General features: G+C 36.8%; 1 protein-coding gene across 4 annotated transcripts in view; it reads right to left on the reverse strand.

The window, feature by feature from the left end:
- The window catches only part of snx13 (sorting nexin 13), a 193164-nt gene that overhangs the window by 106111 nt on the left and 65928 nt on the right, over positions 1-21125 (reverse strand). For all 4 annotated transcript variants that reach the window (XM_059972666.1, XM_059972665.1, XM_059972664.1 and 1 more), the window contains one exon: positions 2131-2233. In XM_059972666.1, coding sequence (XP_059828649.1) covers positions 2131-2233 — 103 coding nt within the window. The remainder of the gene's footprint in view (positions 1-2130; positions 2234-21125) is intronic.

Raw genomic sequence — 21125 nt, forward strand, 5'->3', positions numbered from 1 at the left:
TTACAAGTACAGATGTAAAGTTCAAATTATATGATAATCAATCTATCTCTAACTTGTTATAAATCTGGACTCAATCCATGGTCTAGGATTTTTAAAAAAAAGAGCCATCTAGGAAACTTAATTTGAGCAGAAATTTAAATTTAACTATTTTTCTCTGAAGTTCTTATTTCCCAAAAGGTCTATTTAAAATGTGTAAGATCTTTAACACCTACAAAATGCTGGTGGAACACAGCAGGCCGGGCAGCATCTATAAGGAGAAGCACTGTCGACGTTTCGGGCCGAGACCCTTCCAGCATCTGCAGATTTCCTTGTGTTTGATCTTCAGCACCATTTGCTTTTCATTTATAATAAAAACTGATGAACATTAGCAGCTCTATCAACTTCAATTAGAATTTTAAAATACTCAAATCTTTAAAAGCTGCAGAATATTATCTATCAAGCTTAAGCAATATTTCTTGAGATATTTTAAAACCTAGTTCTCAAAAGCACTTTAAACCTCACTCCAGTAAAGTTACATCCTGTTTGGGGTTTTAAATTGCAACTTACAGCTCAAAGCACATGTTGCTCTACAGTGACAAGGGTTGAACTGTGCTCCATGTGGCAAGCAGATCTGTAGGGAATTCCTGCCATTCAGCAGTCTCACACAAGAATTGCATTCAGTCTGAAACTTGACAAGTGATAAATGCCACTGTGTCAGTAACTTTGATCAGTCATTGAACTCCACAGAATCAACGGAGATCAATCTTGCTAAAAATCGTCAGTATTACACAAGGAAAATTATCTCTCTCATCCTAAATTAGGCATTAAGAGTAGCGAAGTCAAAATATTTCAATGGACATTTTCAACCTATAGAAAGCGGAAGGCGAGAGTTAAAAGGTCTATTGACTTGTCCATTTTTCAGGTGCTTTAAATTTAGACTTCTGTTAAATATTTAATTTGCAACAATTTTACCAGTGTCAAGAGTCTGAACATCAGATTTTTGAGAACTGAAAAGCCTTTAAATTTTGGGTAAAGGCATAGCTCCAACCTATGTCAGAGCTTGTCATGGTGTTTGAGAGGGCAGTCCAAGGTTTACTCATTGTCATTCTCCTGAGTAAAAAGGGCCTGTGAGATTAGCTATTTGTATCATATCAATTAGAAATGGGCAGGGACAACAGTCACTTCAGATGATGAAACAGGCTAAGTTGGGAAGCAAACCTCTGTTCGATTTTTTGTATCCACTGTAGCCTCCTCTAAATCAATGAGAACCAGTACAGGTTGGGGAATCACTTCGCTGAGCACCTTCGCTGTATCTACCTTAACAGCCAGGATTACCCAGTGGCCAGCCACTTTAATTCCACTCTTATTCCCACACTGACATGTCTACTGCCAAGTTGAGGATAGAATTTGAAGAACTAACTCCAAATTTAGTATTGTTAGTGTCTAACTTGATGGTATCGACATGGATTTCCCTAACTTCTGGTAACTATTCCCTCCATTTCCTACCCCCACTTTGTTTTCCCTTATCCCTCTGGCCTCAATATTCTTTCTTCCCCCCCCCCCCCTTCCCTTCAGCTACATTTCTCTCTCTATGGTTTCTCACCTCCTTCCCTTTGTTCCATACTCCTCTTCTATTAGATTTTTCTTCTTTAGCTCTCTGCCTCTTCCATCTATCACACCTCCCAGTATCTTGCAATACTCAACACCCTCCCCACCTACCAATCTCCATCTATTTAAATGGATTCACATATCATCCACGTGCTCGTGCTCCTCCTGCTGTCTTCCCCTCCTCAACCTTTTTATTCTGGCTCTGCCTTCCTTCTTTCCAGTCCTGATTATTTCACTCCATAGACCCACTGAATTCCTCCAGCCATTTTTGTCTGTTGCTCATTATTTCCAGCATCTGCAGTCTTCCTTCTGTCACATCTGGTTCAATTTCTTTTAAGGTACACTATTCTAACATAACCCTCACTCCCTGAATTTAATTCTAAGCAACAGTTATTCATGACAAGCAAAACAAAATTCTTTCTTTCCAGAGTACTACTGACATACAATTGAACTAATTTAGCATTATGAACTAAGGTACAAATTCTTGTTAAATTATTGGAATACATTACGGTAAATGAAGCTGGTTCAAACAAAACACCTTACTTTGGGGACTCCTGTTGGTGCTGCAGGAAGAAATGTCTGCTCACACTTTTCAAGATGTTTCTCAGAATTTGTCTTCCCAAAAAGCAGTATCACTGCAAAACCCCTACAAAATAGGAAAGACTGATATTCAAATTTCCAACATTAAAATGTTAAGATTCAATTGAAAACAATCCAGATCAAATTACAAGATTCGATTTTGCATCCATTTAGACAATTATTTCAGACATTCATGTACATTTACTTTAAAATAAATCATTGATGGCATATTGCTTACTCTTATGTTGGATATGCTGACTGCAAATACTAAGCTTACATTTCAAATGGTCATTTAGCTTAATAATTGGGACTGAGAGAAGAGGTGACTCCTACAATTTGGTGAGAATGCATTTAAAAGCAGCGCTTCACAGGTATTTTGGCATTTGAACAGTGGACAATCAAGAAATGGAGAAGTGGGAAGAGGAGGCACACAGGGTGGCAAATGTGCATTAAAAGCACCACTTCGCTGTAGTTTCAGAATTTAAACAGCGGCCAGAGATCGGGAGCGAAAGAAGAGGTGACTCACATGTCAGTGAGTGTACATTAGAAAGCAGTGCTTTGTGGGAGTTTCAGTGTTTGAACAGCAGCCAGAGATCAAGAGCGAGAGAAGACATGACCCACACAGGTCGCTAAGTGTGCATTAAAAAGCAGTGCTTCATGGAAGTTTCAGTGTTTGAACAGCAGCAGATATCGTGATTTATCAACAAGAACAAAGAAAAATAAGGCAGGAGTTAGCAGAGTGGCCTCTATTGCAGTGGGCAGTCTTAAGACTGGGGATTTGAGATTTTAGTTCTTCAAACCTCCAAGGAAGAGAGGCCTGAGTGAGAGAAGTTGAGAAGCTGCAGGTAAATTATTTTTTGTCATTTTATTTATTGTTTCCTTCTTTATAACTGCACAGTTAGAGCAGTAGGGATGCCAGGTAAGATAGGAGAATGCTCCTCTTGCAGGATGTTGGAAGGCTGGGAGACCACCAGTGTCCCTGATGGCTTCACCTGTAAGTGCATCCAGCTGCAGCTTCCAACACTATGCATTAAGTAGCTGCAGCTGCAACTGGATGAACTCCAAATTACTTGGGAGACTGAGGGGATGACAGAGAGAACATATAAAGAGGTAATTACACACAAGATGCAGTACACAGCAAACTGAGCGACAGTCAAGAAGGTGAAAGGGGTTGAACAGCCAGTACAGAGTACCCCTGTGGCCATTCCCCTCAACAATAGGTATGACTTTCGATACCATTAGGGGATTGACATAAAGGAATGTCACAGTAGTCAGGTCTCCAGCACAAGTCTAGCTCTGTGGCTCAGTTGAAAGGGGGAGAAGTAGAAGCGTCCTGTGGTAATAGGAGATTCGTTAGCAGAATAGAAAGCACGTTCTGTGGATGGGAACAAAATTCCTGGAGGGTATGTTGTCTCCCACGTGCCAGAGTCTGGGACATTTCAGATCGAGTCCTCAGCATTAAATGAGAGGGTGATCAGCCAGAAGTCGTGGTCCATATAGGTACCAATGACATGGGTAGGAAGAGGGATGAAGTTCTGCAAAGTGAGTTCAGGGAGATAGGTGCAAAATTAGATGGATAGGACCTCCAGGGTTGTGATCTCAGGATTGCTACCTGTACCACAAGCCAGAAACAGGAAGATCATACAATTAACATGCGGCTAAGGAGCTGGTGTATTTTTGGATCATTGGGCTCTCTTCCAGGGAAGGTGGGACCTGTACACAAGAGACTATTTGCACCTAAACTGGAGGGGGAAACTAATATCTTAGCATGGTTTGCTCATACTGCATGGGGGAGGAGGGGGACATTTTAAACTAGTGGCAGAGGGATGGAAACTAGAGTGCCTGAATAGTGGAGTGGTTGTGGAGACATGTTGTTAAGACCTCAAAGTCAGGAAACAAAAGGTTGGAGGTCTCAAGATGGTGCTTATGGAGTGAAGCAGCTTTAGGCTTTGCTTCAAACCTTTTATCTTTTTTAACCTACAAACACCCCCTAATTGATCTTTTTATACCTATTTTAAAGGGGTTTAAACACATGAAACTTTTTTCAACTGCTTGAATCATTTTCAACTCGTTGAAATGTCTAAAGCAAAGGAATCGAAACAGACGAAGGAACCGATAACTTTGGAAGTGATTGCGAATCTTATAGACGACAGACTTGCAAAACTGGAGAATAAATTAACCGCAAGGATGGATAAGTTTGATGAAATGTTTAAGGCACTTGATGTAAAATTTCAAGTACTTACATTGGAGTCACAAAAACAACAAGCAAGTATTTTAGCTCTTGAAGAAGCTGCTCGTAAGAGAGATCTTATAATTGAAACTTTGCAACAACAGCAAACTTCGACTTCTCAACAATTGGATCATTATAAGTCTAAGATTACTGATCTTGAAAATCGCTCTCGAAGACAAAATCTTTGGTTAATCGGGATTCCGGAAAAATTTGAGAATGGCGATCTCACTGTTTTTTCCTCCAAATTTTTAATGGATGTCTTTGGCTCAGAAGTACTGGATTCTCCTCTAATAATCGACCGTGCACATCACGTCTCTCGTTTTCATTCAGATTCAAGCTTGAAACTGCGACAAATAATTCTCCGGATCCACTATCCTCATACCAAAGAGCGTTTGATTCGGGCTGCTCGGAAAAAGGGTATGATCAGCTCTCAATAATTTAAATTTCGTATTCTGGAAGACTACAGTCCTGAAGTTTTAAGAGCAAGAATGGCTTTTACATCAGTTATGTCGGAAATCCATCAGAAAGGCTACAAGCAAGCGTTGCTATTTCCAGCACATCTGAGAGATTCTCTTGAAGACGGAACTTATCGGCTGTTTAAATCTCCAGCGGATGCTCAAAGTTTTTTGGAAGAATAACATTTTATCGGTTTAACTAATGTAATAATTAGTATACAAGATTTGGATTATTTTAAAAAAATGATGTTTTTTTTTAGCGTATGGCTTACATGTATTTTCTATATGGTAGAAGTTCGTTTCTGGTTTATTCTGAGTTTGTTATTTTTTCATATTATCAATCTGTTAGTTTTGAAAATAATCTAAGATTTTTTTCAAGTTTGTATATATATTTTTTTAATGTTTAAATATTAAGATTTTTTTAAAAAAACAAAATGTCGTTTCTTCTTCCCGAAGGGCTTTAGTGCCTGAAACGTCATGTCCGTTTTGATGTGTTTGAAGAAGTTTCAAACTTTGTTTTAAAACACTAATTCAGTATTATTCATTTATGGGTTTTATTTTTTTTAAATACTTTTGTTTTATATATATAATACTAATTTTATATTTTAGTTTTTGTTATATCAACCCTTTCTCATAATATGGGTGGTTTGCATCTTCTATTCAATTTTTTTTTGTGAGTTACCGTCTTGAGACATGGGGGTAATTTTAGTGTTAGATTGCTTGCTTGCCTTTTTTTGGCTTTTCTCCTGGGGTTTTGAGGGTGGAGGGAGGGGGGTTTTTCTTTTTTCTTTTTCTTTTGCTTGCTTTTTGCTTAGTTTCACTTCATGGGCTTATATGAAACTACCAAAATGGTTGCAGTGCCGTAACTTCCGGTTTCTCCTTGAACTTACTTCCTTCTTCCGGATTCATGAGTTTATCTTTTTTTCAACATTATGTGTTAATTGTAATAAATATTGTTAATATGGATAGGGTTATTAATTTTGTTTCTTGGAATACTAATAGTTTAAATCATCCGATTAAATGGAAAAAAATATTCAAAGTATTCCATAGAATGAATGTTATTTTTGTACAAGAGACTCATGTAAGGAAGATGGATAGTCAACGCTTTTTTAGGTTTTGGAAAGGTCAACAATATCACACGAATTCTCAAGCCAAAGTAAGAGGCATTTCCATTTTTATAGACTCTTCAACCTCTTTTATACATCATGAAACAATTTCAGACCCACAAGGTAGATTTTTGCTTATTACAGGTCTACTTTTTAAACAAAAAGTTGTTCTAGTCAATGTTTATGCTCCAAATACTGATTGTCCGGAATTTTTTAAGTGTCTATTTACATCCTTTCCCAATTTGAATCAGTACAGACTGGTAATGGGTGGGGACTTTAACTGTTGTTTAAACCCTTCGATGGATAGATCCAAGCCCATCCAAGTTCTTCCGAATAAATCGGCTTCTCTTATCAACTCCTTTATGACTGATTCAGCAATTTTTGAAATTTGGCGTTTTCTACACCCCAATGACAAATAGTTTTCATATTTTTCTCATGTTTATCACAATTACTCAAGAATTGATTACTTTTTCATTGATCACCATTGACTTACAGATGTTATTGATTGTAAATATGACTCTATTACTATTTCTGATCATGCACCTTTGAAGTTATCTATTAAGATAATGGACTAATTTACTAATGTTAAATCTTGGAGATTTAACTCTATTTTATTGCAGGACTCAGACTTTGTCAATTTTATCAAACAACAAATTGATTTGTTTTTTTCAACAAATTCTACAGCAGAGATCTCTAGTGGAATTTTATGGGACACCTTTAAAGCCTTTATTCGTGGGCAGATTATTTCATACTCTGCTGGAGTTAGGAAACGAACTAATTCTAAAATATTAACATTGGTTGATAAAATCAAAGCAAATGATAGGATTTACTCAGTGACTCCTAGCAAAGAACTCTATAAAGAACGAGTGGAATTCCAAATGGAACATAATTTGTTATTATCCTCTTCGATTGAAAATCAATTATTTAAATCGAGAACTCAATTTTATGTATATGAAGATAAGTCTGGTAAATTATTGGCTAATCAATTGTAAACTGCTTCGGCTAAACGACAGATTACTAGGATTCGTAAACAAGATGGTACTCTAACGATTGACCATAAAGAAATAAAGCCTTTCAAGATTTTTATAATTCCCTATATCAATCAGAATTTGCTGAAGATTCTTCTATAATAAATGAATTTTTAAGGAAATTGAATATTCCAAAATTAACAGTAGAGGATAATGTATTTTTAGATACACCCATCACGGAAAATGAAATAAAAAAGGCTATTTTTTCAATGAATTCCGGTAAAGTTTCTGGTCCAGATGGTTATTCTGCAGAATTTTTAAAATCCTTTTCCTCTATACTTTCTCCTTGGCTTTGTAAAATTTTTTAAAGATGCATTAATTATAGGCAAATTGCCACAATCATTTTATGAAGCTTCTATTTCGTTAATTCTTAAAAAAGATAAAGACCCTATTGAGTGTGCATCCTATCCGCCTATCCTTGTTGAATACGGATTTTAAGATTTTTAGTAAAATTTTGGCTACTAGATTAGAAAATATATTACCTCGAATCATTTCTGAAGATCAGACTAGATTTATTAAAAATCGTTATTCATCTTTTAACATTAGAAAATTAATAAATATTATGTACACTTCCTCACCTAAAACACCAGAATGTGTCATTTCTCTAGATGCCGAAAAAGCATTTGATAGAGTTGAATGGCCATATTTATTTAATACAATGCAACATTTTAATTTTAGTTTAAAATTTATATCATGGATTAAATTAAAATACCATAAACCCTTGGCTTCGGTTTTTACCAATAATCAAAGATCTCCTTTTCTTTCAGTTATTTCGTGGTACCAGGCAAGGTTGTCCTTTAAGTCCTTTACTATTTGACATCGCTCTAGAACCTTTGGCTATAGCTATTCGTGAATCACCTAATATTTTTGGTATTACTCGTGGGGAGGGGGACGTATAAGTTATCACTATATGCTGACAATTTGTTACTATACATATCTGACCCTAAAAGATCTATTCCTGCTATTTTGTCTTTGCTTGCTCAATTTAGTAACTTTTCTGGTTATAAATTGAATCTTAACAAGAGTGAACTATTTCCATTAAATATGCAAGTTCCAATTTATAAACGTTTACCATTTAAGGTTATTACAGATTATTTTACTTATTTAGGTATTAAAATTACTAAAAAGCACAAATATTTATTTAAAGCTAACTTTTTACCTTTAATTGACCAGATTAAGCAACTTGCTGCCAGGTGGTCTCCACTATCTTTGTCATTGGTTGGTAGAATTAATGCTATTAAGATGATGGTATTACCCAAATTCTTATATTTATTTCAAGCATTACCAATTTTTATTCCTAAATCTTTTTTTGATATTATTGACTCCAAAATATCTTATCTTTGGCAGAATAAAAATCCTAGACTAGGCAAAAAATATTTACAGAAACCTAAGGAAGGTGGCTTGGCTTTGCCAAATTTGAGATTTTATTACTGGGCAGTTTAATATACGATATTTAATATTTTGGACACAAGAATTGACTACAGCTGCCTGCCCACAATGGGTAAATTTGGAATGTAAATCTGTACAAGATTTTTCGTTGTTTTCAATCTTAGGATCTTCACTTCCGTTTTCTTTATCTAAATTGAATAAACAATTACCGTAGATTCCGGACTACAGAGCGCACCTGATTAAAAGCCGCATGCTCTAATTTTAGAAAGAAAATCAATTTTGTACTTGTGCAAGCCGCACCGGATTTTAAGCCGCAGGTGTCCCACGTTGTAATATGAGATATTTACACAGAAAGATATTACTCGTGAGGATTTTTTAACTTTTAATTAAATCCGTATGGTAACATAAACAAATACATATTGCAAATGCTTTTTTTCGAACAGTGCCTGTAACACAGCTACTTTTAAATATACATACGTATCGGTAACACACAAATTACGTTGCGTATACTTTTTTACTGAACAGTGCACGAACAACATTCCAATACCTCCTAACGACTGGTAAAAAAAATATATATACTGCAGCCTACCAGGAAAAGTTATTGATCGCCTTTAACTTAAAAGCTGCATCATATGCTTTTCTTCGAGTGTTTTCCATGTTGATGAGGGTGAGTACAAATGACTGATCTACAATAATTTAATTGTGAAAGTGCGCTTGATTTATCGTACAATTTCATTGGACCTCTGTGAACTACTCATCAATTTTATTGGTCTTGCTATGATCCCAGCCCCCTCCTTTGTGAGAATCGCAAGAGCACCCGTTGAGGGGGGGGTCAGTAGACCAAGTAGGAGAGGGGGAGAGGGGGAGAGAGAGAGAGAGAGAGAGAGAGGGAGAGGGGGAGAGGGGGAGAGGGGGAGAGGGGGAGAGAGGGGGAGAGGGGGAGAGGGGAGAGGGAGAGGGGGGAGAGGGGAGAGGGGGAGAGGGGGAGAGGGGGGAGAGGGGGAGAGGGGGAGAGGGGGGAGAGGGGGGGAGAGGGGGGAGAGGGGGAGAGGGGGAGAGGGGGGAGAGGGGGAGAGGGGGAGAGGGGGGAGAGAGGAGAGAGAGAGAGAGAGAGAGAGAGAGAGAGAGATATGCCAAATTGCACGTTCCACCTGGGATACAGAATAAGACGACAGCGACTATTGTCTCATGGAGACCACGTGAAAAGCCCTCGGGCAAGGTGGGCTGGTTAAGAGAGAGATTGCATCATCCCAACCTGACTGACTCCTGCGACCCCGTGAGGAAGTATAAAGGAGAGTCTCAGGGGGACAGCCCCCTCAGATGCACCAAGAAGACACGAAAGTGATCCCGCAGCAGCGGGAAGCCATTCTGAAGGAAGCCACGTGCGTTAGATTCAGGGATTGGAATTTGTGGCTGGAATCACAGAAAACCGCTTTTAACTAACATCGGGGAGAGGAAACCAACGCTCCCCCGATTTCACGGAAGATTCATCAAGACTCGGCAAGTTCTTTCTCTTCTCCCCCAATCTCTCTCTCTCGGTCGCCCCACGTGAAACCCAGCGATTTTCAAAGGGCTGAGGCCTGCAGACTTTCTGATTGACTTTTATATTTCCAACGGACAATCTATTAACCCCTAGACAACAGCAGAGTTTACTAAAAGATAAAGGGAGTGAGGATCCGAGAAGAGAAATAATAGAAAATTTATTAACAGAGTTAATATAAGATGTTCTAAGTGGAATATTTTGTATATTGACTGCCCAATAATAAGGAAATTCTGAGGACAGAATTGCCTAGGGGAAACTTCAAGTTTAATGGTCACCAAAGAAAAAGTAAGGTTTTTTTTTCACCCTCGGCAGTTTGACTTTGGTCGTATCTTGCTTTTGCCCTACACACTGCAATGAATGCTATGGGCTTCAGCGGGTCAGTTTCTCTTCTCATGATTCTGACACATTCAGCATGATGACAGAAACTTTGAGTAAGAGTTGAACATTTTAGATCAACCTGCAGTCTCAGACATTTGAAAGAGATATGCACAATTGCACTGGATGGTTTTAGTATTGGCGACTTAGAGGTTGAGCCAGCATCTGGAACGTGCAAACATTTCCTGAGGGAATATGAGAAATGAAATGAGTAGATCTTCCAATAACGAAAGGGTGTCAGGGACATGAGGTTTCTGAATTAAATACCGAAATTTATTAAACCCTACAGGACACTGTGAAAACTAGCAAGTTGATATAAGTATTGCTAAATCTAAATAGAACAAAATAAGGATAAAGTTAAAAAAGGGACAAGGTGTATTTTCACATGATCCAGACAGAGAAATCAGCACATCAAAAGAAAAAGAAATACTGGAAATCACACAATGAATTTAAAGCAGATACATAAGCTGTAGAGCTAACTTGTAGCCCAGTGAGGAATAATATGTGCTTTAGGATATTAAAGAGGGGAAGAGGATGTATACAGAAATATGGATTGGAATGATGTAGCATTTAAAGTGACCAGTATGATGAGGACTCCCCCCCACCCTGAGATACTTTCAGAGAGAGAAGAGCCGGGGCAGGAAATCAAAACCAAAATATAACATACACTAACTCATGCAGTGTACAGCAGCTGACAGATATTGTAAAGGATATCAGGACATATGTGCCCAGATATGACTCTAGAGGGTTGTTCCATGTAATTGGTTACCAGAGAGCAAAACACAGTGCTTGCATTTGAACGCACACTCAACATTACCAGAAGCACAGCAACAAGGTGAATAAATTAGGAAATAAATAATGCAATACTGACTGTTATGGACAATAACAAGGGGACCCAATAGATGAGTTACATAAATGCTACCCGAGGAAAGAAGAACACCCCACTGCATTTGCGGATGGTGTTCCAAGGGATGTATGGATCAATATTAGATCGAGATCATTTAGGTCCAGAACCTACAAATAGATGGTTAAGAACACTGGAGTCTTACAGTACCCTCAAATCTAGAGAGATATTGGAACTGCTGGACCCTACACATACTGAAGCGTGGGAGATAGATTTTAACTTTAGGAATACTCCAGATGCAGCTAAAGTGTATTGTCTTTGAGAAAATACACAGTATATTGGTGTGGGGAAATGCAGGTCGGGGAGAAGCCATTGTGCTCCAAACTGTATAGCAAACAGTTCATGTAATTTAAATCCTAACAAAAATCAGACTGGAGTTGCAGAAGGGTCTGAGTACGTTAGAATTCTAGTTACTGTGGGAGAATTCATGGTTTAAATTTGTTGAATGTTGTTCACTTGTGCATGATGAATAACTTCCAACATTTCTATTTCTGAGTAACACATTTCCTCAATGCCGTCAAATATTGTGGTAATTTTTTAACCCTAAGGAACAAGAGATTTTACTAAAATGGCTTAAAGTGTGAATGGTTTGCATGTAAAGTATGGCTACAACAGAGTTCATTTGAGTGAGAGAAAATATGAGTGCAAGTGTGAGAGAGAGTGAGTGTAAATCCTGTTTTCAAGAGGCTGCACTTTTAAGAGTTTACATGAATGTGTTAATACGTGGGGGGACACCACCCAGAATTTTTTCTTTTCCTTTTCCTTGGTAGTTTGAAACGTGTGAAAGCTTTTCATGCAGGAATTAACTGTGTATATTGTGTTCCACAACTATTTGCAAGGAAGAACAGTACAAGCGAGTTTTTTTTGTTCCATTTTGTCTATTTTTTTATTTGTTTCTTTTTTTCATGGAATTGATTTTAAAGAACCACAGATTCCATACTGGCCAGGTGAAACCTGGGTTGAGGGAAAAATTTATGCATCTGTATACCCGAAGGAGCGGGAGCAGCCCCCTCCTTCAGGAGAATCGCAAGATCGCTATTAATTCGGGTCTCGGAAGTGAGAGACAATGCAACGGTTCTGGCCATTGTTCTTAGAGGCACCTGTGTCATGTGCATGTCCCTGTTACGTGACAGCTACCATGGACATGGACACCCTCGGGCAATGTGGGGGTGGAGATTGCATCACCCTACTTTGATGGACACCTACAACTCTGCAAATAAAGATAAAAGCGGACTGCAGGAGGCGGTACGGGAGCGACGCACCAGAAGAACTTGCTCGCTCAACGCTCCCGTGAGAGCTGGAAGCCACTCAACGTCACGTGTGCTCCTAACTCCTTTGCCTGGGGAGCGGGTGGCTGATAATACCGAGAAGGACTTCGAACTAACAATGGGGAAAACAACACTCCCCTGACTTAACGGAGTGGCTTCATAAAGACCCGGGCAGGTTTTCTTTTCATTTTCACCGATCCCTCTAAAACACGTGAAACCCAACGATTCCTCGAAAGGCTAAAGTCTGCAGACTTCTGAATGACTTTTTATATTTCCAATGGACAAAAATATTATTCCCTAGACAACAGCCGAGATTACTTCTTAATGATGATTATTACTATACCCGCGCTTTAGATTGAGTATTGGTGACATGCATTATCTGAATGTTTGCATTAACCTTACTTTTGTGCCCCTTTATAAATAAAAATGTTTGAAAATAGTGACATCAGACTTCAACGGACCTCTCTATCTTTGCTGGTAAGTTATCCAGTTACGGGATACGTAACATAAGGAAACACAGATTCCATACTGGCCAGGTGAAACCTGGGTTGAGGGAAAAATTTATGCATCTGTATACCAGATAAGACATGCCTACATTTTTGACGGAAATGGGCATTTGGGGGAAATTGCTTATTGGCAGCTAATTAAATCAGGAATTTGAAATTATCAATTTTGGAAAGATACAAGATTGAGAGCAATTTTAAAAGCTACACTACTAACAAGACTGCCTTCTTTTACAAGCGACCTTTGACACATTGATTTTGAGTTTGAAATTACTTGGAAAATAGCTTTGACACCATCAGTGTTTGTCATGTAAATTGAAAATGGAAGGAGGTAAGGAATTTCCCTGCTGAGGGCTCCATCCTAATATAGTAAGTTGATGACCTCCTGTCGACCTCTCCAAGCAAAGAAGCCTGTGAGCAGAACCCCCTCTACTTTTTACATAAATTAGCTAAGAAAGGTCATAAAGTATCAAAGGAGAAACTACAGTTTGTACAACCAGAAGTTACTTATCTGCGACATACAGTACCAAATCCCAGGACACAAGGTCATTGATTAAGACTTGGATTGAAGCAACAGATAAAGTTCCGCAACCAACAATTCGTAGGGAAATAAAGTATTTTCTGGGAATGACTGGGTATTGTAGACAGTGAATTATAGATTATGCCGCCATTGTTAGGCCCCCTCCAGAAAATATCTCTTCCCAGTCAACCTAATGCGTTATACCACAGAAGCTGAGAAAGCACTTAAATGTACAAAACAAGCAATGATATCTGCCTCAGCTTTGGGCCACCCAGATTATAGTGAGGAGTTTCAACTTTTCGTTCACGATGAGTGATTTGTTCAGACTCAGAATCACAGGGAAAGACAAATGCCAACTGCTTATTTCAGTGCTCAGATCCAATAGCCAGAGGTTTATCAGATTGCCAGTGGCAGCCCCCTGCCTTGCTGTACAGCACATGCTTGTGCCAAGTAACACCTTACTCCTGCCAGACAAACTAAGTAATGAAATCAAATCATTAATAAGCCCAAATGTTAGAATTACTTGCTCTGCAACTCTTAATATGGCTCATCTTCTCCCCATGGAGGAATACAGTGATCAACACTGCTGTGAAACCATTACACAAGTAGTAATAAAACCTCGTGTGTACTTTACTGATACTCCTATTGTTTACGCCGATTTAATTTTCTTTGTTGACAGTTTAGCTTCATGTAGTGATATGGGAAAACCATGAGCAGGAAATGCAATTGTTTCCCTCGCCCATGTTACTATTTTTTTTATTAAACTTTTCTTGAGTTTTCAAATAATTACAGAAATAAAAGAAAATATGAAAAAATATATATATACCCTACCCCCCTCCCCTTAACCCCTCCCCCCTAACATCCCTATATAAAAAAGAAAGAAAGAAAGAAAGATTGCCTGGATATCGGAAGATCCCCACATGCTCCATGGAGTTTGTAATAACTTTAGTACATATATTTATTTATTTCCCCAAATAACCAATTATTTCATCTTCGGAGCACCTATATATTTAATCCTGTCTTTTGTAAATAAGGGCGCCAAATTTTCAAAAATGTTTCATATTTATCTCTTAAGTTGTAACTAATTTTTTCAAATGGAATACAACCATAAATTTCCTTCTTCCAATGATCTATACTTAAGTATGTATCCGATTTCCAAGTAACTGCAATAGCCTTTTTGGCTACTGCCAATGCAATTTTTATAAATTTTTTCTGATATTCAATTTGGTTTTCGGTTTTATCCCTTCAATATTGCCTAGTAAAAATAATATTGGATTATGTGAAAGTTGAGTTCCAATAATTTGTTCCAATAAAACTCTTAAATTTGTCCAAAAAGGCTGAATTTTAGAACACGACCAAGTAAAATATAAAAAAGTACCGATGTCTTGTTTACATCGGAAACACTGATCGGATAAATTTGGGTTTAATTTATTTATTTTTTGAGGTGTAATATATAATTGATGTAAAAAATTATATTGCACTGATCTTAACCGGACATTTATTGTATTTGTCATACTATCAAGACATAGTCTTGACCAATTTGTTTTTTCAATTTTAATATTCAAGCCATTTTTGTCTTGACTTATGGACTCATTTAATTGCCTGTTTTTGAATTGTTATACATACAAGAAATAAATTTTTTAATCTTTCCTTTTTAAATTAAAGTTTCTATTTCATTAGATTTCGGCAATAACATCGTTTGATCTAATTTTTCTCTTAAATAAGCTCTTAGTTGGAACAAAAAAGAGTATTGTTTGATACTTTATATTTATTATTTAATTGATCAAATGACATTAATATACCTCCTTCAAAACAATCTCCTATATATCTAATCCCTTTTTGAAACCAATCATATAAAAGTTGATTATCCATTGTAAATAGAATGTCTATTTTGAATTAAAGATCTCTTTGCTAATAAAAATTTCTTTGTCTCATCATCAACATTTATCTTATTCCATAAGTCAATCAAATGTTTTAATTTAGGAGATTCTTTGTTTTCCCGTATCCATTTAGATTCCCATTTATATATAAAATCTTCTGGTATATTTTCTCCTATTTTATCTAGTTCTATTCTAATCCATGCCGGTTTATCTTTCTCAAAAAAAGATGCAATAAATCTAAGTTGGTTTGCTTTACAATAATTCTTAAAATTTGGAAATTGTAACCCTCCTAGATCAAATTTCCGTGTCAATTTTTCCAAAGATATTCTTGACATCTTACCTTTCCAAAGAAATTTCCTCACATATTTGTTTAACTCTTGAAAAAACTTCTGAGGTAGTTGTATTGGTAATGATTGAAATAAGTATTGTAGTCTAGGGAATATATTCATTTTGATGGTATTTACTCTCCCTACTAATGTTATTGGTAATACCGTCCATTTATCAAGATCTTCTTGAATTTTTTTCAGTAATGGTAAGTAATTTAATTTATACAAGTTCTTTATATCATTATCAACTCTATACCTAAATATTTTATACCATTTGTCGGCCATCTAAATTGAGTTATTAATCGACATTGACTATAATCTCCTTTAGTAAGAGGTAAAATTTCACTTTTATATCAATTTATTTTATAACCTGATATTTTCCCATATTCTTCTAATCTATAAGATAATTTATGCAACGAGTGCAATGGGTTTGTTCAATAAAGCAGAACAACATCAGCAAATAAGTTAATCTTATATTCTTCCTGATTAACTCTAAAACCCTTAATATCTGGGTCCATTCTAATTAGTTCAGCTAATGGTTCTATCGCCAACACGAATAAAGCAGGTGATAATGGACAACCTTGTCTAGTTGACCTTGTTAGCTGAAATGGTGTTGAAATTTGACCATTTGTCACTACTTTAGCTTTGGGATTAATATTTAAGGTTTTAATCCATTTTATAAAAGATACTCCTAATCCATATTTTTCTAATACTTTAAATAAAAAATCCCATTCCAATCTATCAAATGCTTTTTCTGCATCCAAAGCAACTGCCACACTCATTTCCTCCCCCTTCTGTGCCAATTGAATTATACTAACTAACCGAGTTACATTATCTGCCAATTGTCTGTTTTTAATAAATCCTGTTTGATCCACATGTACTAATTTTGGTAAGTATTTAGATAATCTGTTAGATAAGATCTTTGCTATTATTTTATAATCAGTGTTTAATAAAGAAATAGGCCTATATGATGCTGGCTTTAAAAGATTTCTATCTTTTTTTGTATTAATTTTGTAATAGTATTAAAATAGCTGTCGAAAAAGATTCTGGAAGTTTATGCGTTCTTTCTGCTTGATGTATTAACTCCATAAAAGGAGGAATTAGTAAATCTTTAAACTTTTTATAAAATTCAGGCGGAAAACCATCTTCTTCTGGAGATTTATTACTTTGAAGTGATCCTAGGGCTTCTTCGACCTCTTTCAATGTAAAAGGCATATCTAATCCCTTCTATTCTTCCGTATTTAATTTTGGAAGAGTTATTTGTGATAAAAATCTTTCTATCTTGACATTATCATTTTGTGATTCTGATTTATACAACTCAGATTAAAAATTCTTAAACATTTCATTAATTTCTAAAGGTTTATAAGTAATTTTATTTACTCTTGTTCAAATTGCATTTATTGTTTTAGAAGTCTGGTCTGTTTTTAACTGCCATGCAAGGACCTTATGTGATCTTTCACCTAGTTCATAATATCTCTGTTTAGTTCTCATAATTGCTTTTTCTGTTCAATATGTCTGGAGTTTATTATATTGTAACTTCTTATTAGTTAAGTTGTCTTCGTTTTTCTTCTGTCATATTTGAGATTCTTTTTCTAATTTTGTAATCACTTTTTCCAATTGATCTATTTCTATCATATATTCCTTCTTAATTTTAGAAGTATAACATTATCTGACCTCTCAAGTATGCCTTCATTGCTTCCCACAATATGAATTTATCATCAACTGAATGTGAATTTGTATCTAAAAAGAACTGAATCTGCTTTTTCATAAAATCACAAAAATCTTGACGTTTTAGTAACATTGAATTAAACCTCCATCTATAAATTGATTCCTCTTTATCTGTCATTATCAAAGGAGAATGATCTGACACTATTCTCACTTTATATTCCACATTTTTCACTCTATCTTGAATATCCATTGATAATAGGAAAAAATCTATCTTTGAATATGTTTTATGTCTATTTGAATAAAATGAGTAATCTCTTTCTTTTGGATTAATTCTCCTCCATATATCAATCAAGTTTAAATCTTTCATCAATGATAGAGTTAATTTTAATACTTTTGATTTTGTGTCCACCTTTGTTGATCTTGTAGCGGTGTGCTACAAACAGCGCTAAAATTACGACACGGAGTCGGTAACTGCAGTCGAAGGAAAAACTTTATTCGAAAACTTCAGCCTCACTTTTAAGCCTCTGTCAACCGGCCCCCCATGGCGAAGAGGCTCCAAAGCTCTGTGCTCGCAAACCCCCGTAGGCTATCTAATTGTGAGTCGGTTCGCATACGCTAGGAAATGAGCCGCCACAATCTATCTAAAACTGGATCTAGACAAAAGTTAAAATCTCCACCTATTAATATTTTGTCATGTGCATTAGCCCAATTCAAAAAGACCTCTTGGTATAAATTTTACATCATTTTCATTTGGTGCATAAATATTCATAAGAATTCATAGTTCTGAGAAAATTTGATAATATATAATTACATATCTCCTCGCTGAATCAATTAATACTTTTTGTATTTTAATTGGTAATTTTTTATTAACCAAAATTGCAACTCCTCTCGCCTTTGAATTAAATGAAGCTGCAATAACATTTCCAACCCAGTCTCTTTTTAATTTCTGATGTTCTTTGTCTGTTAAAGGTGTTTCTTGTAAAAAGGCTATATCTGTTTTCATTTTTTTAATGTATGTTAGAATTCTGTTTCTTTTTACCGGTCCATTAAGCCCATTAACATTAAAACTTTAAAAATTCAGTAAATTAGTCATTATTTTTAATTATGTTACTCCAAGCTATAATAATACCTAATCTTTCAACTTTCGTGGTATTTTGGGAAATCTTTTTAAAATTCTCCATGTTGCTATGTGTGTCCCCACCAATCATCCAGGCAGAAAGATAGAAGAAAAATATCGAGTATAAAGAAAAAAACAAAATACCCCCCTACTAATGTTGTGAAAAAAAGGAACACAACATTACCCCCCTCTGTTGTACGGGTCATGGCAATCGCCATGATTACACACGTGAATCCCGCAGTAACCGATCCAAAGGTCCCCAGCCCCCCGCAACATAGAAAAGTATATATATATAAGAAAAAAATACTATTCTCAATTAGTATTTCTGAAATTTTGCTTTTCTCCCCTGTATCATCCTTAAATGTCCATCACTTCCATTCACGGTCTCTATCTTCATCTTTAATCCATCACATTTGTAAGTCTCTATGTATAATTAGCGAATAGATGGAAATTTTTGTGTGAACTCCTCCGCTTCTCGATAATCATTAAAAAATCTTCTTTTTCCCTCCTCCAAAAAAATTATCAGCATTGCTGGGTTACGCATTATAAATTTATAACCCTTTTCGCATAAGACATTTTTCGCTGGGTTAAATTCCTTCTTTCTCTTCAAAAGGTTATAACTTATATCAGGATAAAAAAGAACTGCCTTCCCTGCTATCATCAATGGCCCGTTTCACTTTTTGGCACGTTGGGCAGCCGCCTTCAGGATCTTTTCTTTATCTTTGTATCTTAAGCATCTTATCAAAATTGCTCGTGGATTTTGATCAGCTTGAGATCTTGGCCTTAAGGCTCTATGAGCCCTTTCGCTCTCAATTAGAGTATCTTCTTCCATTTCCAATTTTTCAGGGATCCATTTCTGAAAAAAAATTATTGGATCTTCTCCTTCTACATCTTCTTTGAGTCCAACAATTTTAATATTGTTTCATCTACTAAAATTTTCAAGCTTATCAATTTTTTCCATAAACTGTTTTCTTTCTGATGTCCAGGCAGTAGTATCATTTTCCATTTTATTCATTCTTTCAACTATACCTTCCATTGTAGATTCCAAATCTATAATTCTCTTTTCCATTTTTTCCTGTCTTTTTGTCATTTTAACAAACATCATCTCCATATTTGCCATTTTTCTTTTGATTACTTTTAATGCGTTTAATTTTTCTAATTTACGCATTATTTGCATCAAAGTCTTTTCCATATTTCCAGAAAGACTTTTGCCTCCATCTTCGTCTGATTTTTCCAGAGAAAATGACTCTCTCTCAGATTCACTTTCGGTTTCAGTCGTAACTGGGATTTGTAGTTCTGGGTGCTCCCGGTTGCGCATGCTCCTTCCTTCACGTTTGCGCAGTTCTCGTTGATCTTTTCCTTTAGAAACGGTCGATGTTGCCTGTTTCTGTATCGCCGGCGGTATCATGTACCTGAGCCCACGGTTCTTTGGCAGAAGTGGGCCTTGATTCTGTTCCAATCCCTCACCCATGTTGTGGAGGTACAGCAGCACTTCCCATGTGTACTTCAGCAAAATAAGCCAGTTCTTTGCGCTTACTTGGTAAAGGGCAGATTGCCAATATTTATACTTACTCATACTATGCCTTTGAAACAGCACATGATCTGGAAATCAACAGGAATTTTTTGACCTTGGAATGTTCCCCATGAAAATAAAATTGAGTGCATATACAAAACTTATTGGTAGCATTAAGTGAGCCTAAACAGGTTGCAATTATGAAAGACACAGCACATATTGGACAAATGAATGAGGTCTCTAAGGGCAATAAAGCTGTAAATTGTACTGCAAGAGGCAACAAATAGGCCTATCCTTCTTGTGCCAGAAACAAGCAGCCCCACGCAATTGGCCCTGAATGCACTTCAATCGTGGAGGACATACAAACATACAAACACATACAACACACTGGAGGAACTCAGCGGGTTGGGCAGCATCCGTGGAAGCAAGCAATCAATGTTTCAAGCTGAGACCCTTTGTTTCAGCCCAAAACGTTGACTGACGAACCAAGGAAGGAGAACGCCATCCACCATTTTAAGTCATTGCCGTTGACACTGTGTTGAGTGCTTAACTTTGTATTTGGCTTAAATTTTTCTTAGTAAGATTCACCCTGACCCCCCCCCCCAACCCCGGTTCAGGTCGGCTGGTGGTGCAGTGAGATCAGCATCAGGCTCAAGAACAGTGTTTCCCGAGTTCAATCTAGTGAAAGACCACTCCTGTGCCGGGTTGATGTCGATCCAGTGGCTCCCATACCATCCGTGCCTGGTTGATGTCGAGCTCGCAACTCGACCTCGTAAAAAAAATCCACTTCCAGTTTAAATTCCCACGTGGAATGTTGTGGAGGATCAAATACCCAAACCCAGCACAACCCCCACTTGGCCCGTTCAGCCTGTCTCAGTACAGTGGAGTTTAGGATCTAGGGAATTTAGTGTGGTAGTCCTTAGGACCCAGGGGAACTCGGGAGCTGGCGAAGCTCGGGACCCACCACCCGCAGTGTTTCTGTTCCATTAATGGGAAGCAATCACAATTGAAAATAAAGTGGAAATAATAAAGCCTTTGGAAAGAGGTAAAACACCATCGGTCATTGGAAAAGTGTTAGGCTACAATCAGTTAACGATCGGAACAATTTTAAAGGATAACAGATAAAGTGAGAAT

The sequence above is a fragment of the Hypanus sabinus genome, chromosome 6, assembly GCF_030144855.1.
Source record: "Hypanus sabinus isolate sHypSab1 chromosome 6, sHypSab1.hap1, whole genome shotgun sequence".
Lineage (NCBI taxonomy): Eukaryota > Metazoa > Chordata > Chondrichthyes > Myliobatiformes > Dasyatidae > Hypanus > Hypanus sabinus.